Source organism: Rhamphochromis sp. 'chilingali' (genome assembly GCF_963969265.1).
Source record: "Rhamphochromis sp. 'chilingali' genome assembly, chromosome: 2".
NCBI classification, from domain to species: domain Eukaryota; kingdom Metazoa; phylum Chordata; class Actinopteri; order Cichliformes; family Cichlidae; genus Rhamphochromis; species Rhamphochromis sp. 'chilingali'.
Genome location: NC_137930.1, coordinates 29771293 through 29798557, shown reverse-complemented (window position 1 = coordinate 29798557; position 27265 = coordinate 29771293). Strand labels below are relative to the sequence as shown.

Here is a 27265-nt window from a genome sequence, read left to right as displayed (position 1 = left end):
AAAACGAAGCACTTCCGGTCAATTTTTAACAATGACTTGGAACATAACCAGCTTCTGACCCGGTTATGTGCTCAGCATAGGTTACCACGGTAAAAAGAGAGCCAACTGTGACGCCACAATGTACATAAAGAGGTTTATTTACAATACAAAGTAATTCTTCATGTTGGATCACACATGTTTGTCATCTTTGGCAAAACTGGCATGAAAACGGGAAAACTGAGCCTCGTGTTTGAACATCAGTGATTCTGAACTCTGGTGAAGTTGATGCAGCGGCCCTGGAGAAAACAAAGGAGACACGCCATAGTCCGATTTAAACATTTAACCGCAGTCAAGTGGGAATGTAAAGTGATTTTAAATTCAACATGCTGTAAAAAAGCACAACTTATTTATCCCACCCAAGCCTTGATGCACCACTAAAGACAAAAACTGCTTTAAAATAAAGTGGAATACTCTACAATAAACCTTTCATAACACATCCATTATTAAGCTCTGAGCCCACTGGGAGGTTTTTAAAACCGTGAACTCAAAGCCCCCAAAATTTATGATGAAAAGGCCCAAGTTGCTTCTAGCTCTCCCAGCAGCTCAGCTGACGGAGGATCGATACAGTAAATCCACGTGAAGTCTCAAAATAAGACTTAAACTAAACCATTAAGCAGCCTGTAGCTCATGTGTGCTGTTTCATGACACACTCTGGAGGCGTTGGCATTTAAACTGTTATTTATAACAAGCGAGTTGATACAGCAAGCTGTTATCTATCTGTTGTGCACAAAAAAAACCCAGCAAGATTGGCACTATATTATTATTATCTGTTATCTAATCAAATCACTGGGGGATCAAGAGGGTGGATCACTGATCTAACCAATTTGATGGTTGAATACTTTTGGCAAAACTCAGACTGGTGACAGTCCAGCTGGATGTAATGAGATTTTTTTTATATGATAACATGCTGAATTGATAGCCGTGTTTCTCGTAAGCTTTTTTAATAATGCTGCTGATATTTCTTGCCTTGTCCTGAGGTGTTGGCCTCATGATTGCCACTCTGTCATATTGTCTTCTCAGTAACGCCAGCAGCGCATCAATACGTCCCTGAAGGCAAAGACATTCAAAAACATTACAAAACAGGCAACTTACAAAGGACCTAAATATTAAAGAGATCGTTATCTCACCTTGATGGGGGTGTACCATTTGGAGTGCGATGAGGGGTTGTAAACCGGAGGAGGCCTTGGTGGGGGTCGAGGAATGATGGGCTCCTCCACTTCCTCTGGCATAGTGACCACAGCATTTCTGGCCTTCTCTAGCCGGGATCCCTCCTCTGTGGACCCCTTCTGGCCCCAGCGCACCTGCAACATGTGGGCACAACTGACTGATACAGCTAACATTACTGCATCTTCACTATAGCAACATTAGCAAATCAACAACAAAAGCTTAGCAGTAAAACCTTTTTTTTTTTTTTAATTTACCTCCATGCGTTTGATGCCTCCAGCACCCCTGCCGCCGTAGTATGAAGCATCCACTGTAGGCCACCTGTGTTTGGGCAAAGGGTCTTCTTCTGGCTCCTTAAACACAAAGTTTTTTAAAATATTTGAATAAAGTTTTATTATATTCAAAATACAAAATTATATAATACTATTCTAAAACATTCCTTTGCTAAATACTTTATATTGAGCTAAAGAGCAACAGTGTAGCCACTGGAAGAAAAAAAAACTGCCAACCATGAGACAAAATTTTAGGTTAGTATCTTGAAATTTCGCCTTAATAACTCAGAATTACTCAGAAGTTTGAGAAAATAACTTGAAATTTTGAGTACATACGAGATAATATAATTTTTTTGATAATAACTCCAAGTTTGGACTTGGAATCTACCCGCATGATACATTTCTTCTCAAAATTCACACAGGAAAACATTTATGCCACCATGATTGGAAATGATTGGATTCGATGAAGTACATGAATGTAGTCAGTAGATGCTTATCCACAAAGAGAGCCTGAAGACTTTTATGTAATAAGCATAAAAGCTTCGTTGTAATAAGTACTTCCATTTTTTTTAAATCAAGCAATTAAAAACAGAGAGAAAGGTTTTGTGTTGCTGATCAGTCTATAATCTATAGATCCAGTGGATTTACACCAAAGGTTCAGCTGCAGTGGTGGGATATTTGTCATGCAAAAACATAACTGCATTTTTTAATTTATTTATTTTACAATGAGGGAACTTTGCCTTCTGACTCATGCTCGATGAATAAAATCTGCCACCAAACCACTTCTGTCGGCTCCTTCTCCCCAGCTCCACCTACGCTCCTTCTGTATTTGCCCAAAATTGGATTTTCTCACTGCTTTTACTGCCAAAATGGCAACGGGTGGTAAAAAAATCAAAGCGTCCCTTCAGTGATATGAAGTCCTTGGAAAAAGAAAATATGGCTTTAAAAAAAACAGTCAGTGGAGTACTCACAATCACAGGGGGGGGAGGAGGGGGGCGAGAGGGAGGGGGGTCTCTGATGACCTGCGAGAAACGAAACATAAATCTTATACAAAACAATAATGACATATATCTTTGACAGAAAGCAGTCTATCTGCTGAAAGACTTGCAGACTTTGTCACGGCGGTGTGCGTCGGTGTGAAGATGAGGTAGACCCACGAGCAGACACGGTGGAGACAGAACTAGGTTTCCAAAAATAAAGCGAGCCTTTATTGTGGCTGATGGCATGACAAAAACACCAGGGAACACTGAAACTGGGAAAACTAAGGGGACTAAGAACACTGTGTAAACTAAAAAGACTATGACACTCTGTGAAAGAACCATGAAAAAACTATGAACACAGAGTAACTAGGCAGGCTGTGAAACACAGTGACACAATAACGGAAACTATGAAAACATGAGGTGAGGATAACAGACGATCTGACACTGACTGAGCGGAAACACACAGACTAAATAGACATAAGGAATGATCATGGGAAGAGTCACATGGGGAAAACAGCTGACAACAATTAACATAATGACAGGACAGGGGACGTGAAAGTAAATACAATAAACAAAAAACACAAGGCTCTTTCAAAATAAAACGGGAAACATAACGAGTCCCAGACTTGACTCGAACTTGACAAACAAAGAAAACTTGGACATGAAACATGACAGATAAACACACGAAGACTTAACATGACAATCTGACACAGAAAACTTCACACAGGGATGAGACAGATGGGGAGCTTGATAAATCATGAACTAAAACTGTAACCTAGGCATGACAGAATGTAACTAGACTGAAACGAATAACAAAAACATCAAGAAACTCAGAATACTGGGTCACATGACCCAGGACATGGACAGACTTGTTAACACTGATGTCTGTTTATTTGTGTTTGGTGCTTATGGCCACCAAACACAAATAAACAGACATCAGGTGTGATTTACTCTTTATGCGACATCTCATCGCTGTGATCTTTTGCATTTAACCTGCCGAGGGACTGCAGATGCAAATGAGCTTTAAGCTTATTCAGTGCACCAAATAATAACATGTATGGTTATAGTGCACACGGCCCCATTTCAAACTGGTGCCTTTCACTTTACATTCATTGGACATTCAATTCCACAACAATTCATAATTGCAGTATCCGACTCAAACACCTCACTACATTTACTAGTTCCTGTGTCCTTCTGTATTTCTTTTTTTATATGCTGCTTTTAAAACGACTGCCTTCAAAATGAGTTTTGTTGTACAAAAATGCACAAGGACAAAGCTCACCACGGTGCAGCAGAGAGGCCAGAACCACCAGAGCAAACCCAGGCCCAGCAACAGCAACAAAGCCAACAGGAACCAGAGCACCCAGGTCCCATCTGACTGCAGAAAACACACAACACAACATTATTTGATCTTATTCTGTAATCTATCACAGTTACGTCAGTATGCTCTCCTGTACCTACACAAAAAAGTGTTGTATCTAAATTAAATAACAGAGGGCAGTGTGACATCATACATGCAGGTAACTCCTTCAAAACTGTTCGTGTTATACAGAATTAATGTTACTCACACATGTTGTGGCATAGATGCTCATGGGACTGTAGATGTAGGACTTTCCATGGTTTAAGCTGACCAGCACTTCAACTGATCTGTGAATAAACAGAATCACAGAACACATCATGAGATCTAGTCCCTGTTCAGAGCTCAGTGTGACACTATTGGCACTTTTACAGTTAGAATCATAGTAAAACGTGTGTGGGGTAGTCTCAAATGGATTGATTTAAATATAATTATAGTGTCAAATCATCAAATTATTATAAAGAACCAGGAGTTGCTGCAATAGGGAGTCACCATCATTTATATTCTTATCAAGTTTTGACCAGACTCCCTTATTTCTAAAGGTTGTTTGCTTTTGCAAATGCTTTTTTAACTTCATGTTCAACCCAACTGAGACTTTTCCAGCTGTGAGGGCTGAGGAGGAGAAGTAGAGAGAGAGGGATTGACTGTTTGAAGTGTAGAAGTCAAATCAACCACTCACTCTTTAAATGCCACGCTGGTCAGCCCGACTTCTGTCCATCCAACACTTTGACACAGTTTTACTGTAAACATTGTGCCTGTTTGCATTTTCAGAGAACAAATCTCAACATCAGTCAGATGAAGAAATGCTGATGAACTACAGTCTTGTAAAAAACTAAGTACACGTCGTGATTCTTAACAACAAACATTTGTACAACCACTTTTAGCAGCAATGACAAATTCTTATCTGTATTATGTTATCGGTCTCTCACATTGTTGTGGAAGAATTCTGACCCACACTTCTTTACAACATTGCTTCATTTAAAGTTTTGGGGGCATTTGTTTAAGCACAGTCTTCTTAAGGTCCCAACACAGCATGCCACTCAAGTCTGAACACCTTGAGCTTTTTCTTTTGCTGCTTTTCTTGCAATCATTGACCCAATTTCAGCCGAGCTTTAGCTCTTGGACAGACGGCTTTAACGTTGACTCTGGAATGTTCTGGTATAACGAGGAGTTAATGGTTGACTCAGTGACTGCAAGATGCCATGGTCCAGTGCCCAAACCATCATTCCTCCACCACTATCCTTGCTTGACAGTGAGTAAGAGGTGTTTGTGCTGATATGCTGTGTTTGATTTTCGCCAGACGTGGTTCTGCGCATTACAGCCAAACATCTCCACTTTGGTCTCATCTGTCCAAAGCACATTCTTCCAGAAATCTTGTGGTTTGTCCAGATGCAACTTTGCTAACCTAAGCAGAGCTGGCATGTTGTTATTGTAGACAAAGGCATTTCTCCTGGCAACGAGCCCCAATCGCTTAGTCTTTTTCTAACTGAGCTGTCATTATTGCACAGTCTGACATTGGGGTGAATATACTGGGACATCCACTCATCTCAGGATTTTGACCTTTGTGTTGACACACACCTTCAGACTAGCAAACTTGCAGAACTTCTAGCACTAATAATCAGTTAATCAAGTGCATTTGATTATCACCTGACTGCTACTTACCCTTCTTAATTACATTAATTAAATGAATGCAAAAATTAAGGATGTACTGTAAGTCTTGTTCTTACCATTTAAAGTGCCTTGAGGTGACATGCACAAGTTTATGAACACATGTTAGCGTTCATAATGAGGCTTTATGCATCAGCTTTTGAAAATGTTGCCACACCTACAGTGAACCTATTACATTCATGTGTAGAACCATATTTATAATCCTGGGACTTTTCTACATTATAGCTTTGCATGTTTCAAAATACAAAATAATTGTCATTTATCTAATACGGGACCTTTTGTGCTGCCTCATAGTTCATCATATAACAGAAACAAGTTATTTTAGCCCCCTTTGCTTTCTATCGAACACTTTAGCTCTGTCCACTCTCTGTGATGTCATACTATCATGTTTGTATCTGTTGATTTTCCTCCTGCCCCACTGTTGTTTTATTTCTTAAGATATCCTTGTTTTCATTGTTACATTCAGTCGTCAGTACCATTCATATTTTCTTTAATCTCCTGTGTGTGTGTGTGTGTGTGTGTGTGTGTGTGTGTGTGTGTGTGTGTGTGTGTGTGTGTGGTCTTGCCTTTCCCCTCGTCAGTTATCAGATGATCTGTCTGCCCACCTTCTCTTCCCTGTGCTTCTCATGCCCTATTTTGGAATCCTGTTTAGTCTTTTCTTACCCTTCCAACTCAGAGTTTCTCTTAAAGATTCAGTATTTGTTTATTTTCTGTGCCTCTGCATCCTGTATTTGGGCCTCTGCGTCAGGCTGCGACACACACAGAGATAAGTGCAGGAAAAACTGCCTGAAAAGCCTCTGTTTATTTAAATCGCATATAACCAGAAAAAAACATATAAATAAATCTAATAAAGAAGGAAACTAAAAAACCCTCCCAGTTCCCCCTTAAATTATTTTCCTGATATGGCACTTTTGATGACAGTTTCTCTTCTTTTTAATTAAAAGTCAAAATCAAGCTGCTTTCAGAGAAACTCTGAGGTACACATCATACGAAACAACACCCAGAGAAGGATTTTTCTTTCTTGGCTTTTTAAGGCAATCACAGGTACCAATAGGCTCCGTTTTTTGTTACACACACTGTGTTTGTGCTCACGTGTGTGTTGACTTACTGTCCGACCTCTTCTAGACGAACGGCTGGACAGAGCAGATACCCATCTCTCACTACTGTTGGCTTTTCAACTGAAAGGAAGAGGAGGCAAAGATGAACTCTGCAAGCCCACACAGGTGGAGGAAAAAGGTCCGTACTTTTCTACTTCAATTAGCTGCTTTGGTTTCTTGTAGCAGAGACACATCATTTAATTCATCGTTTAATTTTACATATGGCAAATTAGAAAAAAAATTAATCTTAATGTTATTGTGCAACTTCTTTGGTATGTACACAGGTTGAGAGACGCTACAAACAGAAGAAGCATTAAGCTTCTTGGCTGTTTTCTGTGACAAACTGACTGAATAAATTCAATTTAAATTTGTAATTCGACTGCAAAAAGAAGTAAACACAAGAGATCCAGATACAGTTTTGTGTTATCTCCTCATGTCCTCTCAGTAACTCCACCCTGTGCCATTGATCTGGTAATGGACTAATGAGACAGATCATCTCCCTCCTCGTCCCTCCCTCTGCTCATGAGCACTCTGCTCTCATAATATCTCCTCTGTTCTCCAACTGAAGTCAATAAATAGCAGCCACTGTTTGCTTCTGGACGTCATGACTCTGATTTTCCACTGCAGCCCCCAGAGATCTGCGCACTATACCACATTTTCACTTCAGAATTTCACTTTAATCCTCGAGTGCTTTACAGTATCAGCGTGCAGTGAACCTGTGATACTGTTTCACTTCTTTAGCAATGCAAAGACTGAATCCTTAGCATTGGCATCTAAATGCTAGCTATGCATCAGGTGTGTGAATCATAAGTGTGTGTACTTTACTGACTGTGGGTCACTTGATTGATGGTGAGGGAACAGAGTACATTGTCCATCCTTTTGGATCCGCTGAAGCCACTTCCCCTCAGGACCACGTTGAAAGACTCTGGGAAACATCAGGTAGATCACATTACTCTGACAGTGCACTTGAATGGCAGCAAAGCAAAACAATAATTATTAAACATGAAACATTGTGATCAAAGTAAAGTGACTCTGTGAGGCGATGCTTTCAGCCACATCCTGGGTCCTGGATTTCTTTCTTGAGTCTTCTGGTTTCATTATTATTCTTGGAACATTTTCCTTAAGATTTTGTTCACTTCAGGTTCCAAAGAGCGGTACTACCACGAAAACTAAGTTGGATTTGTAATTATCCAGGTTGACAGTGAAGGAAGTTCACTTCTTACCAAGATATGCTTTTATCCAGTGCCTACTGACAAAGTAATTCTCCATTAATAATCTTTTTTTTTTTTTTTTTTAAATCAGTGAAATTGGTGTTGCAAGCAGACCTGTCCATGTTTGTGATTGGTGAAATTAGTTAAATATGATAAACACATTTGTGTGGATGCTTAGCCAGACTACTGATCACATGAGTGACTCCAGATCATGGAAAAAGATCCTGGGTATGTTGAAGTTGCTTCATAGTAAAGGTGCTTGAGTATTTGTGTGTTTTTAATGCCTGCTGAGTTCCTTCAGTGTTTCCCTGTTTTGCCTCCCTCTGTGCTGTCTATGCTGTAATGCTTTTTGTCCTCTCTCTTCTTGTTTTTTGTTCTTTCTGTGCCTTTTGGTTATTTCTCATTTCACTTTAAAAAATATGTTTTCTCTTGTGTCTCATTCAAGTTGTACTCTTGCTTCTTTTCCCTCCTTTGTGACTGTCGGCTCCCTGCTTTTCTGCTCCCTCCTGTGCCTTGTTGTTTACCTAGCTCCCAGCTTATATATACACCCATCAGGCTTAACTTTACGACCACCTGCCTAACAATGTGATGTTCCCCCTTTTGCTGCAAAAACAGCCTTGACCTGTTGAGCCATAGATGCCAATCTCTGAAAGTGTGCTGTAGTATCTGGCATGTAGATGTTAGCAGTCCTGTAAGTTGCGAGGGGGGGCTTTCATGGATCAGACTTGTTTGTCCAGCACAGATTGCTCGAATGGATTGAGATCTTGGGAATTTGGAGGCCAAGTCAACACCTGAACTCGTTTTTCTCCTTAAACCATTCTTGAAACCAGTTTTGCTTTGTGGTTGGGCACATTATCCTGCTGAAAAAGGCAAGAGCCTGCAACAATGCTTAGCTAGGTGCTACGTGTGAAAGTAACATCTACATGGCTGAACCAAAGGTTTACAAACAGAACATTGCCCAAAGCATCACACTGTCTCCTTCAGCTTGCCTTCTTCCCATAGCGCATCCTAGTAAGCACCTGCACCCAACCGCTGATGTGATATAAAAGGAACAATTCAGAAGCTCGTCTGTTGCATGGTACGCCACGGGCCACCCTTCGGTCTACATGTGCTGTGACCCGCAGTGGTCTCTGGACTATCATTTTTAACTGAGGTTGTTAAGTAATGTAAGATTAAAGATCCTACTGTTGTAGACTTTGTTATTTTTCCTTTATTATTCCATATATATATATATACATATATATATTCTTCATGCAACTCTATATGTTTGGACAAAAATAACAAACTCATTGGGTTTCATCATTACGAAACCACAAACACCTGTTCAAAATGACATGATAAAATTACATGAAGTTTTAAGACATTAAGACTACTTTGATTAAACTTACCATTCACACAAACACTCAGTGGCTCAATTGTGAAAACCTCAGAGCAAGTTTTCTTCAGGACCTGTGAGATACAGAGATACAGGACTCTGCATAAGCTCGCCATGCCACAGCCTGCACGTGAACGTTACTGCATGTCGCTGCATGGAGCGTAACCTCACCGAGTTCACCATGTCTTTGAGAGCATGAAAGCCGGACACAACTGGAAAGACTTGCTCTCTGCCGTCGGCTATTTCAGCAAGCTGTGGCCAAAGTGGAAACAGCAAAAGATTACTGATACAAAAAGCATTTCAAATTTCTGTTCTCATGTCTTTCTGCTTCTCAGGGAGGTTTTTGGCTTGTGCTTGGGCATTTAGGGAGGCAAAGTCTGCTACTAGGAGATTAAAGCTTTGGGGAGCTGGCTGAAGCTTTCATCTGCTGCTTTAACGATCGCAGGACAGGAAGTTTACCTGGCCTTATTCAATTAGAGAATGATGTAATTACTTCCTCCTTTAGACCACAGATCGTCGGTCAGTCAGCGGGCAGAAAATCAGCCATGCCCTCTGACTGCTGAAGACATTACAGATCATATGTTATGTAAACTTAAGCACTTTAAATATGTATTAGTTCATGTTACACAAATTAAGAATGTCATTCAGACTGCTGAAACATCAACCAGAAATAAACAGGGCTGGGGATGTTCAGCAACAGATGCCACATTAATTGAAATATTGTTTAGATCATTTTATGATTCTCAGCAAATGTAATTATAGATTTTGCATTGGACTGTAAATCTTATTAGCACGAAAAAAAAACCACAACAGAACAGCAGCTTTCCTCCCTCCTTTGTATTGCTTACAGTCACTGCAGTCAGTAGAAGAGTTTGCAGCTGCATAAGATTTCCTGCTTTTTCTTTTCCACCACAATCGTCTCTTTCAACCGCTCAATACTTGCACAGGAAGAAATCACAGCCTATCCCAACAAATAATAACTTCACATAAGCTGCCTGAGAAAATGTATTCAGTGTTTTTTGTTTTTTTTTACAAGAACAAATGTATCATGAACCACAAACTACAAATCCCTGACAGCTGCTTGCTGTTCAGCCCTTTGGAGGTTTTTGGATTGACACGAACAGATAAGCAAAAGGGGTCGAGGTGTGTCGATAAATCTGGGCCAGAAACAACAGCCCACTGAAGCTTTCGCACACTGACATGTATATTTACTCAGAAAGACAAATAAAAGGTGTTTAAACAAGAAACAATATCAGCAACAGTATCAAGGCCTTGAGAGTGTTCTCTTTTCCCAGTGCTGTATGGAAGAGGTAGAAAATGAAGCCCCCACACCTACCTGGCTATGGTCAAAGTCCATGACCCCGATACAGTACACTCTGGCTCCAAACTCTCTGGCTTTCATAGCCTGGGAATCACAAGAGGAAAACTTAAGCCATGATTCTACAGACATACAGTGAATCCATGTGACTTATAAAACATCAGAGTAGTGTTTTTTATTGTTACAGCTCAGCCGCAGCAAATGCTGTATATTTTAAATTACGATTAAGATTTCACAGCAAACAGTTTTGTTTGTCCAGCCAGCAGCAGCTTGTCCGGTTCATGCAACACGATACAAACGGAACAAACTGAGCCTTTCAACTTTTCTTTGGTTGAGATTTGTAACAGAGTAAAACAGAGAAGAGGGTATGAGAAGTATGTGAATTTGTGTGTTTCTTCAAACAGCCATGCTATCAAAGCTGCTTTAGGCTACTCCCTTATTCGCAAGGGGGGGTCCCCACCACAGAGGATGGCTCTGCATATCTGATATGGCTTTTTTGTTTTTTTACCGGATGCCCTTCCTGACACAACCCCAGCCCCAAAGGATTTCACTGCACTCACAAACTGTGCTATATGCTCACAACCCACATTTTGAGATGATATAGCACAAAAACAGCACATCAAGTGTCTTCAAATCCTTCCTGCGTGAAAGAACATTTGGTATTCTCAGGAAAAATTCAACAGGATGCTCATCATGACCTTCAACATAATATGGTTCTCAAATTTCATCCAGCTCCTCATTTACAGCATCTTCCACTAAGCCATTAGTGTGTGTGTGTGTGTGTGTGTGTGTGTGTGTGTGTGTGTGTGTGTGTGTGTGTGTGTGTGTGTGTGTGTGTGTGTGTGTGTGTGTGTGTGTTACCTCTTGTACACTCAGTTCATACGGGTAGATGTTCAGCTTGCCATCAGTAAGAACTATGATAATACTGGATGATGGTGAAGTTTGTGACTTCATTTGCTGTGATACCTGCCAAAAATACAGATTATTTAAATTAAAAAAAGCCCCAAAATAACAAACAACAATGAAAGGAAGCATCTGTAAGGAAAACAATGCATGGCAGGAAGTTGCAATACTAGAAAGGAGCGCGTACCGCTTTCAAACCTTCGTGCATGAACGTTTCACCGGCAGGTGTGATTTGGCTCAGCTTCTCCAGGCCTTCATCTATCTTAGATCTGAAACAAAAGCAATTCAATTTCAAAAAAAAGGAAAAGAAAGAAAGATTTACTGTCTGAGTGAAGCGGAGGAGAAGGATTATAAGGAAAAGGGAAATATATACCTGTCTCCAGTTAGTGGGAGAATTACAACAGCTCTAGCTGAAAAGACGATATAAGAAACCCTCATCCTGGGGCTGGAACACACACACAAACACACTTTGTGAATACACAAATGTATATTACATGTTAGCATCATATCATGATTATGCATTCCAGTCTTGCTTAAAATAAAAACACATCGGTATCAGTGCAAGCACTTTCTTACATTTTGTATGCTCACATGCTATCATGCAGTGACACATGATACACATGCTGTCAAACAAAAATTTAACAGTCAATTAAAACAGCATTGAGTCACTTTATAAGACGTCGCACAGAAAACCACAAAGATGGTGACAAAGCAGACACAGAGTCTCGCATTAATATCAATCCGTGACATTAGTTAACAAAACAGGGACTTGCACACCAGCCACAAGGCCAACGAGATGTCTCACCACACCCTTCTTTGACAATACTATATAATGAAACGGGGTAGCAGTTTGAGTTTATTGGATGACTGGTGGAGAGAGGAGGAGAAAAGATTTTTCAGCAGCTTCAGTACTCGTGGGTTTGCCATCTTTTTACTAATCAAGTGTCAGAGCAGGTTGTTCACTGATGACAGGGTTAGCCCTTTACACGCAAAACTGGTCTTCGGCAAGACGAAGAACGCACAACAGTCCCAATGACAAACCAGACAATTTACCATTACGCACGCTAAGTTTTGCAGCTGCGAAGCTTCATGTAGCCTGTGTTGATGAAATCTGTCCACACCGATCCTGATTTAAACACCTGCCAAAGTACACAAACTATTTTGTGCTACAGTAGATGTCTCCGGGACCACGTTATGCTATGATGACAGACGGGGAAAGCGGTTTGTGCCACAGTGGTGCAGCTGGTTGATACAAAAAAAAACATCAGTTAATAAATGTTAATAACATGGGAGAGTTTTGAGATGGGGAAGTGAGCCATTATCCCTGTGCCTTGTTCTACTGTGAAAGGGGGACAGGACTGCCGGTTGTGGTTGGCACCACCTTCAACATCTGCTGCATGTTTGGTTCTTATATTTAGCAGTCTGCTATTAAACTTAAAGATATCACACACACCCTCAGTGCTATTGCCCAGAGGGGTTTTGGAGCAGTTGGTTGCCTTGTGTGATGTCTAGTGCCTGAAATAGGCATGCCCTAGTTTCTGCTAGCCACTACTGTTTGAACCACTGACTCTGTTTCCTCTGTTCAACTTCTTGTATGTGCTTGAAGGGCACTCGAAAGCTTCCTTTAAATGTTCTACATTAAGTGTTTTTTTTACTATTTTCTGTAAGTTTTTATACAGAGAATGAGGAGATATTAATTCATTTGCTATTAATACTGGCAGAAAACAGCTACTCACCTAACAAACCTCCTGGTGAGCTGCTCCACAAATCCATAGATCTCATCCCAGTGTCCCCACACGCTGCCTGACCTGCAAAAACAGGCAGTGGCCGAGTGAAAAATCAAATGCACCCAAACAATGTGCTAAAATATCACTTCATTTAGCATTATTTAGCTTTATTACCAAGGATTCACAACTGCACTAGAGTTATATGAAAATACTTGGGGAGCTCCATCAATTAATCAATAAATCAGAAATTATTTATGTGCTTTATATTTTCTGCATAAGACACATATATAGTTTGATTCTGCATTTTGTGTAGTATTTTACTCCATAAACATATGAATTACAAACAGAAATAAAAATACAGTTAATAGAAATCTATTATTGTGCAAGTCTTTGCACCATTGCTCTTTTCTGTATATTCTACTAGGAAAATGTTTCAATACAGTATAAAACGCAGTTCTAACAAACTTGAAGTCGATATTTAGTGTGACCATCTTTATTCTAAAACACAGCCTGAGTTGTTCTTAGTCAGGCTGTCTGATCATTTCTTGAAGTAGTCTTCAGGATTAGTTCTCCAGGCTTCTTTAAAGAGCATTTAAAGCTCTTCTTTGGATGTTGGCTGCCTTCTGTTTTGTTCTCTGTGAAGATGATTCCACGCTGCTTGAATAATGTTGAGGTCCAGGCTCTGGGGAAGCCAATCCATGGCTTATACTGTTACACTGTGTTTTCCTCTGTCCAGGTATAATTCTACTCCACTGGCTATGTGTTTGGGATCTTTGTCATGCTGAAAAGTGAAGCTGTTGCTGATAAGATGCTTTCTAGGTGGCATTTTGTGGTCGCTCAAAATCTGATGGTGTTTTTCTTTGTTCATAATTCAATCAATTTTGGAAAGATCTCCAACACCACAAGCTGCAATGCAGCTCCAAACCATGACAGAGACTACATCGACTTTTACAGATGGCTGTAGACACTCTGTGTTGTGCCTCTCACCTGACCTCCTCTGTACAGTGGGGCAAAAAAGTATTTAGTCAGCCACCGATTGTGCAAGTTCCCCCACTTAAAATGATGACAGAGGTCAGTAATTTGCACCAGAGGTACACTTCAACTGTGAGAGACAGAATGTGAAAAAAAAATCCATGAATTCACATGGTAGGATTTGTAAAGAATTTATTCGTAAATCAGGGTGGAAAATAAGTATTTGGTCACCTCAAACAAGGAAAATCTCTGGCTCTCACAGACCTGTAACGTCTTCTGTAAGAAGCTTTTCTGTCCCCCACTCGTTACCTGTATGAATGGCACCTGTTTGAACTCATCATCTGTATAAAAGACACCTGTCCACAGCCTCAAACAGTCAGACTCCAAACTCCGCCATGGCCAAGACCAAAGAGCTTTCGAAGGACACCAGGAAAAGTATTGTAGACCTGCACCAGACTGGGAAGAGTGACTCTACAAGAGGCAAGCAGCTTGGTGTGAAAAAATCAACTGTGGGAGCAATCATCAGAAAATGGAAGACATACAAGACCACTGATAATCTCCCTCGATCTGGGGCTCCACGCAAGATCTCATCCCGTGGGGTCAAAATGATCATGAGAACGGTGAGCAAAGATCCCAGAACCACACGGGGGGACCTGGTGAATGACCTGCAGAGAGCTGGGACCAAAGTAACAAAGGTCAGCATCAGTAACACACTACAACGGCAGGGAATCAAATCCCGCAGTGCCAGACGTGTTCCGCTGCTGAAGCCAGTGCATGTCCAGGCCCGTCTGAAGTTTGCCAGAGAGCACATGGATGATACAGCAGAGGATTGGGAGAATGTCATGTGGTCAGATGAAACCAAAGTAGAACTTTTTGGTATAAACTCAACTCGTCGTGTTTGGAGGAAGAAGAATACTGAGTTGCATCCCAAGAACACCATACCTACTGTGAAGCATGGGGGTGGAAACATCATGCTATGGGGCTGTTTTTCTGCCAAGGGGACAGGACGACTGATCCGTGTTAAGGACAGAATGAATGGGGCCATGTATCGTGAGATTTTGAGCCAAAACCTCCTTCCATCAGTGAGAACTTTGAAGATGAAACGAGGCTGGGTCTTCCAACATGACAATGATCCAAAACACACCGCCCGGGCAACAAAGGAGTGGCTCCGTAAGAAGCATTTGAAAGTCCTGGAGTGGCCTAGCCAGTCTCCAGACCTCAACCCCATAGAAAATCTGTGGCGGGAGTTGAAAGTCCGTGTTGCTCGGCGACAGCCCCAAAACATCACTGCTCTCGAGAAGATCTGCATGGAGGAATGGGCCAAAATACCAGCTACTGTGTGTGCAAACCTGGTAAAGACCTATAGTAAACGTTTGACCTCTGTTATTGCCAACAAAGGTTATGTTACAAAGTATTGAGTTGTATTTTTGTTATTGACCAAATACTTATTTTCCACCCTGATTTACGAATAAACTCTTTACAAATCCTACCATGTGGATTCATGGATTTTTTTTTCACATTCTGTCTCTCACAGTTGAAGTGTACCTCTGGTGCAAATTACTGACCTCTGTCATCATTTTAGGTGGGGGAACTTGCACAATCGGTGGCTGACTAAATACTTTTTTGCCCCACTGTATATACAGACAAAAATTTGAACCAAAAGTTTAGATTCATCACTCTATAAGACCTGTTGCTACTGATTTTCAGTGTAGTTCTTGCATAATTCTGCATACCTCAGCCTTTTTTTTCTCTCTTTCCCTTCGTTAAGAATGCCTTCGTGTTAGCCACTCTTCCACTGAGATCATTTCTGATGAGGCTTCAGTGAACAGTAGATCCACTGACTGAAGGGTTGTCTCTCAGGTTCTGTATCAGGACTTTGCTGGATTATTTTCTGTTCCTTAAAGATACGACTTTCAGATACTGTTCGTCTGCTGGATAGCTTTTAAGCTTCCTCTTATCTAGTTATTTTTTTAAAGACACGCTGCACACCGAACTGAAGTATGTCAAGTTTTTGTTAAAAGTTATTTGGGAATCACCTTATTGCTGCATTTTTTGTAGAATCGGATAAAGAAAGAGACGGAAATTATCTTTTTGCAACAGGTTGCTAGTAACAAAGTAGTAAAAGTGGCTCTGTTTTAGGCTGTCTTGTTCATCCCTTCAGTTAGATCCCCCTTTATGCTTGAGATCAGTGTTAAGTGGCTTAACAAACAAACAAAAAAACACATCCCTCCGAAAACTAGACATGGATGGGACTGAAAATGAGTGAAAAAGTAGCCAGTGTCCAAAGAGAAACTCTGAAAGACCTTCAGAAAGCCTGGAGATCTACTGCTCAAAACTAGTAGGAAAACTGTAAGAAAAATGAGGGGTGGCTCGAGACATTCGCACAACACTGTACTTTTAACATTAACGACAATAATACAGTCCGATGCAAGGATAAAATGTAAAAACAAAGAGATCTGTGACAGAATCTGACTACATCATGTTTTCCAAGAGTTACTACATTTGCAAGCGGCAGAATAAACAGAAGAGGTGAAGGGTCCGTTTATTCTGCTGGTGCATGCAGACACACAGAATAAGCGGGGAGCAGGTTGATCTGTCGCTGTTGGGAATAACAGCATAATAAGAGTGAACTTTGTGGTCACTCCTGCAGTCTAGCAGAGGAGGAACTAAACATAGCCATACATGGAGAGGACTGAGTAAGTCTCTGCCCTGGGGTAGCAAGTATTTAATTAATTAATGAATTAATGCACGGGTAAAACAGGCTAGCCTTCATGACTCACCGGTCTAAAACAAAATAAATATCAAACGCCCCATCGCAAGAAGCGTCCTCTTCTTCCAGAGATGACGAACTCACACAAACAATTGCAAGGAGTAGGATTTTGCAGCATATCCACATGCGATCCATAACCTGTGCTTCAGACTACATATCAACAACGTGTTTGGGAAATGGAAAACACAAATAAAATAAAAATAAAACCAGTCAGTGCGGTTAAGGATAGTCTCTAATCTTCACAGTTTCATCCCTGCTCACATGTTGAATCAGTGGTGTGAGAGGGCATTTGGTATTTTCCCCTTGAAGCTGCATGTTGATCATGAAATAAAATGGGCAGGGCGCACAGCTGCTCACAGTGACGCTGTCAAACTACTGCCAATGAGACGAGCCCTCGGGACGAGACGAGAGCTTCCTCCCTCTGCACTTCCGGGATTCCTTATTCGGGGGGCGTTAACAAAAATGGCTTATATATTATTAATTAATTAAGAGTTTATAGGGACGCTAAGAGATAGCATGTTGAAGTTATTTTGCATTACATATTTAGACACTAATAAAGAAAGGGTGAGTAGGCAAAAGAGGACGGTTGTGTAAAAATATTTATTCACAAAAACATTTTCCTGATAAACTTTTTAACAACTTTTATTTTGAAGATAACTTCAGTGATCTTCCTGTTTGGGGTATTTGAGACGTTTTTTCATTGATATGAGTAAAAAAAGAACATATTTTGAAATATTACATTCGGCTGAGCTTGTTTTAGGAGCCTTTTCTACTATATAAACTCGAGTCTCTTCTTCTTCCTACTTAAATCGCTTCAAGATTTAGCAAAAAAGAGTAATCGGTAATGGCGTGTCTTGTTGTAATACAGGTCTAACTGACTCATAAATCACCCTTTCATGAGATGAACTTTATGCTTCGTGTCTCAAACAAGTGCATCGTGCTCTTGTAAATCTCTTCCAGATGGAAACAATTGAAAATGCAAACACAACGCCCTCGGTGCGCAGGGTTGATTTGTTGTTTTGCATGAACACTTGCATCTTCCTTCCAAGTGCTGAAATTAAGTCCCCACCTTTGCTCAGCGACACACGGAGACTTTGTTTTCCAACACAGTATATATAAACTTGTATAGTCTTTAACACCAGCCCCCCAGGAGCTTTAATCTTGGAGACTAAAAACATTTTTAATTCATTCCTGGAGTTCTTTTGTGAGCGAGTGCTGTAATCATGTGTCTGCACTCTCTGTAGGGATGTCCTCACAGCCTGTGGCTTAGTGTCAACTTTCAAGAGGATGAAGTCATGACAATGCAACTCTAATAACATACCAAAGTCACTGCGTCAGCGAAGAGGAATCTATTCTCTTCTGATGGCTGTTTAGGTCATGATCATGGTCCATGTTTTTGTATTTTATTATTTTTTATGTGGGTGTGGTTGGAAGAGGAGACAGCAGGGCTCTGGATGTTAGATGCTCCTACTGACAATACTCCGATAATACCAACTCAAACTGGATTTTATTTATTGTTTCAAGTTATAGTGGAGACCCCAAATTTTCTAAAATCTCGAGCCATCATCTATTTCCCATTTTGCTTGGAAATGGGAAAAAAGAAGAAGTGACTTATCGAAACACATGCAAACATAAACTGAAATACAGTAATAAAAGGCAAAATCAGAGTTTGTACAATTCTTATGAGCTTGAACGGTCAATATTTGGTGTGGTTACCTTTATTTTCCTACACAGCCTGAACTCTCTTTCGCTTTCTTGTAGTTCAGGAATAGTTCTTTAGGCTTCAGAAGGACTTCCACAGCTTCTTCTTTGGATGTTTTCTGCCTTGTATTTTGATCTCTAGCAAAATGATCCTGCAGTGCTTCAATAATGTTGAAGTCTGAGCTCTGGAGAGGCAGTAGATTAAGAAAAAGCATCCAATCTCCAAAGAAAGACTAAAAGACCTTCAGAAAGGCTGGAGGCTCAAGACCATCCATTAATTTTCTTATTTCGTTCAAGATCATGGCTTGCTCAAGACCACTTTCTTGGAGATTTTGGCTCTGTAGCAAATAGATATCAACATCACAAAACAGCTATTTGCTTTAATATTTCACAATTTTTAAATAACGTAAAGCAGCTGCTAAAGGATTTGTCATGTTCAGGCATTATGGTAGGATGATGTTTGACAATTTACAAACATGGGTAAGAATTGTAGATCTGAGAAAATGAAAATAACTGCTGTAGTTTTTGGTTTGTTTGGTTTTTTTTTCTCGTGGGATGCTGGTAAGACTTAAACAATGTGCAACAGTCTCAGTGAAAGCAAAAAGTCAGTATTTTTTAGGTGTGGTCACCAGTCAAATTTATTAAATAAACAAGCCGCATTATAATTAAATGGTCCACCAATGCTTGGGCGTGATGCCTCTTGGGAAGTGTTCAAACCACTAAAATAAAAGATGCAGTTTGAAATGCATTCCTTTGTAGAGAACAAGGCCTTAATTAACCTACATCAGTAATTAGGATACATTTCCACAAATTATTATTATCATCATCATCGTTGTTGTTGTTGTTGTTGTTTTCATTTCAAGTTTAATAAAACACCGCAGGGTGAAATTCTCCGCAGCCACCAGTTGGTGGCAGCATTGTGCCGTTTCATTGTTTACCATCAACGTCAAAAGAAGAAAGACAGGTTTTGCGGGTAGTGTGTCTGTTCACTAAAATGTAACATTATTACTGACGTGTCAGGTTAAAAGCCATCCAGATATGGCTGAACTGTGTGAACGGGGACATCGAAAGTCGGAGTGGGACTAATGGTGAGTTCTGTAACCCCGTTTCACATCACTTTAGCGGACTAGCGTGCGCATTAGCTAGCATGGCCCAACAATAACAAACGGATTGACGTGCGAGTCGGGCACGCTAGTGTGTTTAGTTTGCTGTTTTAAGGGGTTTAGTTATAAGGGAAAGATATGCGGAGAGCCTGTGGACTTAACTGAGAATGTGGTGCTGGTGGTGGTGAGATTTGAGAGCTTTTAAGGAGGTAGGGTTAGGGAATAGATGAATACACACACACAAACGACGGTAACCCTGATCCTGTAGATATAACATAATGTCAGCACTGATTTCAGATAGAGGAGGACTTGTTTTACCATCCTAGCACACTCCCTTATAAATCCTACCTTTCCTTTTTCCATATGCAGCCTTAGCCTCCCTCAGCTTGCCTTACACCGCCAGAGGAGCCCCGAGCAAGATGCTGCTGAAGATGCCCCAGAAGCTGCTGAAGACTGCCCACTACATAGAGCTGGGCAGTTATCAGCACTGGCCGGTGCTGATACCCCAAAGGATACGACTGTACACTTACGAACAAATCCCCCTCTTCCTGAAGGAAAACCCCTACATCACAGACGGCTACAGGGCTCACCTGCCCTCCAAACTCTGCCTGAAAAGGTGCTGGGAATACTGCAAAATCAAGCTTATGCATTTCACCTCTGGCCTTTACTGTTATTTATCTTTCTTTGAGTTGCCCAACTTTGTAGATATAAATATATAGCATTACAGACCAGAAGGGGGAAAATTGAGTGATTATATCCATACATTTGCACATAAACCATGCACATGCAAACATCCTGCACATTTCTTTTGCAGTATTTTTATTCTGTCCAATGAGACGGTGAATATCTGGAGCCACCTTTTGGGTTTCCTGCTGTTCTTCTCTCTGGGAGTCAACGACCTCTTGTCTGTCCTGCCAGCTTCTGGAGCCAACAGAGAAGACTATGTCATCTACGCTATAGGACTCTTCTGTTTCCAGGTAAGTTGTGTGTATGTATGCAAGATGGTTTTTGAGCTTCCTGTGAGCTGGTTTTAATGATTTGTTTCGTCGCTGCAAAATTACAAATCACTTTCTTGATTTAAAAATAATCATCCCTCCAGTCATAACCATAGATCAATAAATGACATAATTAAATAATGTTGAAAATAGGAATAAAAATACCATAAAAACAGGATAAATGCACATGTCATTCAGATTGTAGCATTAAGCAAAATGTATATGAAAGAGAGTGCTGTGTAAACTAGTAGCCTGCTAGTAGTTTGATTGCCTCATATTTGCATAGAGATTGAAGTTGTTCAATTGCTTTTTGTCATTGTTTGTATAGTAAACGACTAAAACTACAGTTTTGAGCTGCTCCTTATGGCTGATCACCTGAATCCATCTCACCCTATCGCTAGCATCCTACTCTGTCATGCCAATCCTCTGCATGTCATCCTCATGGCATTCTTTGCCATTGTTGCTCCCTGATCAGCAGTCTATGGCCCAAGCTGATTCTAAAGTCTTTTCTCTTTCCTGCATTTAGTTAAAGAGAGGGCTGTTCACTATTTATTTGCTTCAAGTATAACACTCAGCTTCACTCGTCGTCAGTGCACAAGTATGAATGCAAACGGTGACACCACCCACCAGGGCAAAGGTTGTGCAGGGAGTCAAAACTTGGCAAAAATCCACCTTAATTCCTGTGAGGGCATGTCCAGACAGTGCATTAATCAGGCAGCTGTACACTTCTCTGTGCAAAAATAAAGCACTTTCTCATGAATGTTTTCTCATGATTCTTTTCTTATTGTGCATTTTTTGTAATGAATCTTTTAGCTGGCATGAGATGTTTCTGTTTCCAGATATTGTTTGTGAAGCAGTTTTATTTTACCAGGGTAGCTTTGTGCAATTGCATGACTGAACAAACCTATTAACATAGGTTTCATGTTTCTTGCTACAGGTGCACTCAGGTCACTGCCACCTTCCCAGGTGTGTAGATAGAAGTAGCTGTGAAGTTTAGAGTTCCTGTTGACAGATAGCGGATTTTGACATTTTAGCTGTGTATTTGTTTATGTTGTAAGTTTCACTCGCAAATGGTTTGAAATCTTTTAATATAGTGAATAACTAGTCAGTGTAATTCTTATGTAGGTATAATGTACCCATGTGGTAAAGAAACACAAAGTTTTTCGTGTAGTCACAAATGTGATTAGCTTGATGGATGCATAAAAATGCTCTATACGTAAAGAAATTGTCGAAAAACATTTGCATCTGGTGCTGTGTGCTTCCCTCTCAGGTTTGCATGCTGTGTTCAGTGGGGTATCACCTGTTCTCGTGTCATCGATCGGAGAAGACTTGCCGCCGCTGGCTGGCGTTGGACTATGCAGGCATTTCTGTTGGCATCCTGGGCTGCTATGTACCTGGGATCTTCTACGCTTTCTATTGTAATGCTGTAAGCACAAACATTAGTATCAGGTTGCTGGCTAATTCCTTTTCCTTTAAGATATGAAACTGGAGATCCTCAGGCTCATATTGCGCTGTGTTTTATATTGTCTGTTACTTCCCCTGGTTGCAGTTTTGGCGGCAGGTCTACCTGCTGACAGTGCTGTCCCTGATCCTGGCCGTCTTCAGCGCTCAGGTCCACCCTCGTTACCTCAGCAATGACTGGCGTTGGATACGGATGTCAATCTTCTGTTGCGTGGCAGGTGTTGGCACGATTCCTGCCTGCCACTGGGTCTGGCTCAATGGTGGTTTCACCTCCGATGTTGTGCAGGTCAGGAAACAAAGCTTGTGCGCTGTATGTTCGCTGTATCGTTTTAGAGCTTTATTACAAGCCGTTTCTGCTGTGATGCTGTTACTATGGTTTTAACCCAGAAATGAGGATTTTCCCTGTGTACAATAAATCTTTCCTGTCTCTGTTTCAGCTGTTTCTGCCTCGAGTTATAATAATGTACTTGATTGCTGGTTCTGCCTTCCTGTTCTACGTCACCAAAATCCCTGAGCGATATTTTCCTGGTGAGTTTTGCTTGTCTGCGGCAGCATTTGTGTCTGTTTGCTTTTGGCTTTACAGAGTGAACGATTTTGATATCAACTTTTCAAGTATGCATTCACCCATCCAAATCATTGTATTCAGGCATTCCAATCATTTCTATTGCCACAGGTGTATAAAAGCAAGCACCTAGGCATGCAGACTGCTTCTACAAACATTTGTGAAAGAATGGGATGCTCTGGCCAGGTAACCTGATAGGATGCCAACTGTGGAAAAAGTCCTGTCGTGAAATTTTCTCACTATTAAAAATTCTACAGTAAACTGTTAGGAGTACAAAGTGGAAGCCAGTGGAAAAAACAGCAACTCAGCCATGAAGTGATAGCGTTATAGCTACGTAAATTAACAGAGTGGGGTCAGTTGATGCTGAGGTGCACACTGTGGAGAGGTTTCCAACTTTCTGCAGAGTCAATCGCTACAGACCTTCAAACTTCACGTGACATTCGGATGAGCTCAAGAGCCGAGCGTATAGAGCTTCACTGAAAGGGTTTTCATGGTGAGCCTTACATCACCAATCGCAATGCATAGCATCACATGCAGTGGTGCAAGTTACGCAAAAACTGGACTCTTGAGCAGTGGAAACGTGTTCTCTGGAGTGATGAATCACACTTCTCTATCTGGCAATCCATTTTCATATGAAAAGGAGCTGATCTGACCCTTCTCCGTCAGTTAAACTGTTATCATCATCATTCTGGGTATGAAGTTCCTGCTCTGAGGCTTCTCAGGCCGTAGATCTTCCTACTTTATGTCTCTTAGCCATAACTCACACGATTCACAAAACATGATCAGAAGTGGAAAATTACAATGAAAGCTACTCAGCTGTTATCCTTACCACACCTATGTGCCGATGCCCGTTCACATTAGGAACCATTTTCATGATACATGATGAAATAAGCAGCTTTAAAAGAGTGAAGTTGCTTTGAGAGTGACAGAGTACTGAAGTTGACCTTAATGGTCTTGAGACCTACAGTTAAAAAAAAGCATTTGAGGAAGTAAGCTGGGAGTATCAGGAATGTAAGATGACATGTCACAGTGTGACTGCTGCTAGATCTGGGTCGACAAACTAACCAGTAGGACAGGAAATGACACCCTGATCAACGGACACAGACTGGTACAAACTTAAGTGGAGTGGAGGAACGTAAATGTAAGTGTAAAACAAAATGTTTGCAATTCCAGCAAAGAAGGAAATCGGGTTTGTTGCAGCAGAAACTTATTTGTTTTACCATGACAGACCCGAGCGGGTATCAGGCAGTGTGGCGTACAATAAAGTTTGCTGAAGAAGATTGCTGGGATCTCGCAGTGTGCAGGCCTCTTCAGATCATGTTCATAATTCTAGACACATGGTCTGTTAAACTTCACCGCTCTGTCTTTGAAAAGAATGGTTTGATCTTCATGTGGATTATACAAAACACAATGTATGGAGGGAAAAAAGTTCCCACTAGAGGCCAAAATTGTCAGGCAATGCTCTGGATTTTCTACGAGTCTGTTCTGGGCAGTCAATATGATAAGAAAGGCACATCAATTCAACCATATGTTTTTAAATTTGTGTGTATATATATATATATATATATATATATATATATATAAATAAACTGGGATATTTATAATTAAAGCTATTTTGTAACTTTGTAATATATTGTATTTTTTAATTTAGTTGAGTTAGTTACTGTTCTTACTGTCTTGGAGCAGCTGGGACCACATCATTTCCTCTGGGACTAATAAAGGATTCTGATTCTGAAATGCTAAATATAAAGTGCTTTAAGCAGAAAAGAGCTGTATAGGGATCAGTCCATTTACCAGTCAAATAAACTGCTTAATGAACTTAAACAGGAAATGGTGAATTTATGTGGAAACAGAAATATTAATGATTAAGAGGGTACTGTATACACCGCCATGACAACGGCACACCAGACATTTCATTTTACAGTACGATGAAGCCATTAAACTCTCTGACCGCTACAGAGTACGCGTCCCATCCATCCATCTGTTATTTGTTTTCCCTTTAAACGATTGAACTTCTTTCAACAACAGTTCTACATTATGAGAATTAATAAATGCATTATATTTACACTTTATTTTTTCTTTTTCCAGGCCAGCTGAACTACCTGGGTGCCAGCCACCAGGTGTGGCACATACTTGTGGTGGCTATGTTTTACTGGTGGCATCAGACGGCTGTGTACATCATGCACTTTAGACACAGCCAGTCCTGCCCAGCGCAGACCACCAGGAGATAAGTGAAATTCATCATGTAACTGCAATGTAAAGCTGCCTAAAAACAACACAATAATAAGAAGAACCGTATTTTTGTGACCTCTACCTTGTCAACCTAACGACAAGGTACTTCTGAGTACCGGCGGTAGAAATAAAGGGGCTTCTTTATCGTACGCCCTCCGTCACACTGTTCAACTCACCTGTGCGTACCACTCGCAGATTATCTTCCCAATCTGAAATCCACATTAGGGATTAGAGCAGCAGCACAGCCTCAGTAAGAAATATGTCTGACACCCTTCACTGTAAGTTAACTGTCCAAAATAAAATAAAATGGATGAACACATCATGTCAGCCACTGCATGCATTAAAGGAGAATGAGCGGATGTGATTACAGACAGCTGACCGATTGACACAAACATATAGCATGTCAGTAAAATGTTTGGCCACCAGGTGTCCCCAGAACAGCTTAAATTCAGCTTGAAATTAGTTCTAAACCTCTGCTGGAGGGATCGAACACTTTGGTTTTTTTAATAATGAGGCATATATAAATATGCCGAGAGGGTACCTGCATCCCACGGCTTAGCAGAGCCACTGGAGGTGGAGGTTGGTGCTGGGATTGTGTTTGCTCCCTAAGGACTGTGAGCTGATGTTAGATGTGGTCGGCCACACTAACTCAGCCCCTAAAGCACAGAAAACAGTGAGCTCTATTAGATCAATGCATGAAACTGTATTTTTTGTATTCGTAGAAAATATTTGGGTGATAAAAGCATTTTCTCATGGTTGTTTATGATTGTAGTTTTTGTACAGAAGTGTTGGTAAAAAATATCAATAGGTATTTTGAATCCTTTGAATCTTACTTCTTACTCTGTGGGAAGAATTATTTATTTTAATTTTGTTTATTTTTTGCCTTGCTTTGTTGTTGGTTCTGTGTGAAATGTCTTGATTAAGAAGTGGGAATGACAGAAAAACCCAAGGGAGCTGAACGTTACCGTTTGGGTACTGCGAGTTACCTCTCTTTGGTAGAAACAGTCACTCAGTACTTGCAGTATTTTTTTTTTATATTTGAACACATATGTTGGGAAAAAATACTTTAAATGCTGCAAAGTTGCAAAGCCAGTATATAAAATCAAAGCTGTTGTTATCAGCTGAGAGAAACAGACTAATCTTAATGCTAAACTCATTTTTATCATTGAGATGATGGGTATATATTTTTTAGTCTTCAGTCTCATCTTACATAATTTGGGAGTCTGATTTCAGTCGTCCTGCTGTAGCTTACTTACAGTTCACCTCACTCAGCACAGCTCATCAGAGAGGTGCTAAGTGACCTGTGGTTGTCTATCTATTGCAATTGTTTGATCAAATTATAGGATTGTGCATTTATCTCTACTGGCACGCTTCCAGTTTTGATATTGTGCCCTATTGTAAAACAGATCAGCCACAACTCACAGGAGTTTTAATGTGGTGGCTGATATGAGTCTGACGAGAGGAAACGAGATCTCTTCCTTCATATTTAATTTTGAGGAAATGACGCTTTAGCAGCGGTACGTGTGACTATGAATTCACAGTTTGCTGTGAGCAGTAGCACTTAACATAACACTCAGTGATGAGCCCGGGAGGTCAGTCAACTGTAGCAGATATCTGTTATCAGCCATCAGTCCTTTTATCATGAAGCTTCTCGCAACAATGTGAGGAAAAAATACTGATAACCGCCACCTCGTTGCTTTAACAAGGCCAGTTTGATGTGTGTCAGTTTCCTTTTCTTTTTCAAATTAATGTACTTTTGGACAGTTATATGTTTTTGGTGGTTTGTATTGTTTTTGCATTATTCAATCAGGTTTGCCTTATTATCTGTTTGTACTGTAATGGCACTTCTACAATCTGTGGGTCCACAATTGAGCCTAAACTAGGACAAAATGATCAAACTGTTACACTCCAAGGCCAGTGTGGTTTTCTTTCTTTCTTTTCAGAGCACTTACTGCTGCAGTCATGACGGCAGCACTCAAAAGCACTCTGTTTTTTTTTAAGTGTCTTTATTTTGGCATTAAATGCTTGATCTGCTTGGACTGCTGTTTGGTTGTGTTTTTCCTTTGTGTGTTTTGTATGTTACTGCGGTGGCACTGACTACTGCAATGTGAAATATTTATTTCAGTGCCTATGTGAAAAGATATTTTTAAATGAATAAATGAATGAATAAAGTGCTGGGAAATCAGTTGTTTGTGAGTTTCTGTGCTTCAGTTGCTTAAAAATCCAAGCAGGTTGATGTGATTTAAGAGAGGTGCAAGATTAGCTCATTTTGGTTTGCGAGGAAGCTGCAGGTCTCATAAAAACCAGTAGTAGGCAGCATTGATTCAAATGCTTCTCATTTATGATGCAGAGTTCAGT

The 27265-nt window shown here is 40.5% G+C and overlaps 2 protein-coding genes across 3 annotated transcripts; one reads left to right on the top strand and one right to left on the bottom strand.

Annotated features, from left to right (window-relative positions):
- Positions 1–20: 20 nt before the first annotated feature.
- LOC308391793 (anthrax toxin receptor 2-like) lies at positions 21–17174 on the bottom strand. The gene is made up of 17 exons (XM_080874541.1): positions 16864–17174; positions 13121–13192; positions 11758–11829; positions 11572–11653; positions 11343–11447; positions 10500–10568; positions 9335–9415; positions 9177–9237; positions 7407–7502; positions 6589–6658; positions 4024–4102; positions 3738–3833; positions 2447–2497; positions 1461–1556; positions 1167–1340; positions 1006–1086; positions 21–275 (listed from the first exon to the last, which is right to left on the bottom strand). The coding sequence occupies exons 1-17, from the start codon at positions 16986–16988 to the stop codon at positions 237–239; spliced, it is 1449 nt and encodes a 482-aa protein (XP_080730667.1). The 5' UTR covers positions 16989–17174; the 3' UTR covers positions 21–236.
- A 2331-nt stretch (positions 17175–19505) lies between these two features.
- LOC308391983 (progestin and adipoQ receptor family member 3-like) lies at positions 19506–27082 on the top strand. Of its 2 annotated transcripts, XR_013970730.1 has the most exons (8): positions 19506–19642; positions 20027–20273; positions 20472–20634; positions 21923–22078; positions 22202–22399; positions 22551–22641; positions 22787–22861; positions 24764–24881. XR_013970730.1 is itself a non-coding variant. In XM_080874824.1 (7 exons), exons 2-7 carry the CDS (start codon positions 20077–20079, stop codon positions 24904–24906), a joined length of 948 nt encoding a protein of 315 aa, XP_080730950.1. In that variant the 5' UTR covers positions 19506–19642; positions 20027–20076; the 3' UTR covers positions 24907–27082. The 2 variants fall into 2 exon arrangements, 1 of the variants encoding a protein (XP_080730950.1); XM_080874824.1 differs by lacking the exon at positions 22787–22861 and having other exon boundaries at positions 24764–27082.
- The last annotated feature ends 183 nt before the right edge of the window (positions 27083–27265 follow it).

Bases quoted from the DNA above. Each gene is read 5' to 3' on its own strand.
- LOC308391793 (XM_080874541.1), bottom strand. From the start codon at position 16,988: ATGGATCGCATGTGGATATGCTGCAAAATCCTACTCCTTGCAATTGTT. The intron at 11,654-11,757 runs GTATATATTTCC...CTTTTGTTTCAG, and splicing joins CTCCCACTAACTGGAGACAG to ATCTAAGATAGATGAAGGCC. The intron at 276-1,005 runs GCAAGAAATATC...TGTTTTCTCCAG, and splicing joins GGCCAACACCTCAGGACAAG to GGCCGCTGCATCAACTTCAC.
- LOC308391983 (XM_080874824.1), top strand. From the start codon at position 20,077: ATGCTGCTGAAGATGCCCCAGAAGCTGCTGAAGACTGCCCACTACATA. The intron at 20,274-20,471 runs GTGCTGGGAATA...TTTCTTTTGCAG, and splicing joins TCCAAACTCTGCCTGAAAAG to TATTTTTATTCTGTCCAATG. The intron at 22,642-24,763 runs GTGAGTTTTGCT...TTCTTTTTCCAG, and splicing joins CCCTGAGCGATATTTTCCTG to GCCAGCTGAACTACCTGGGT.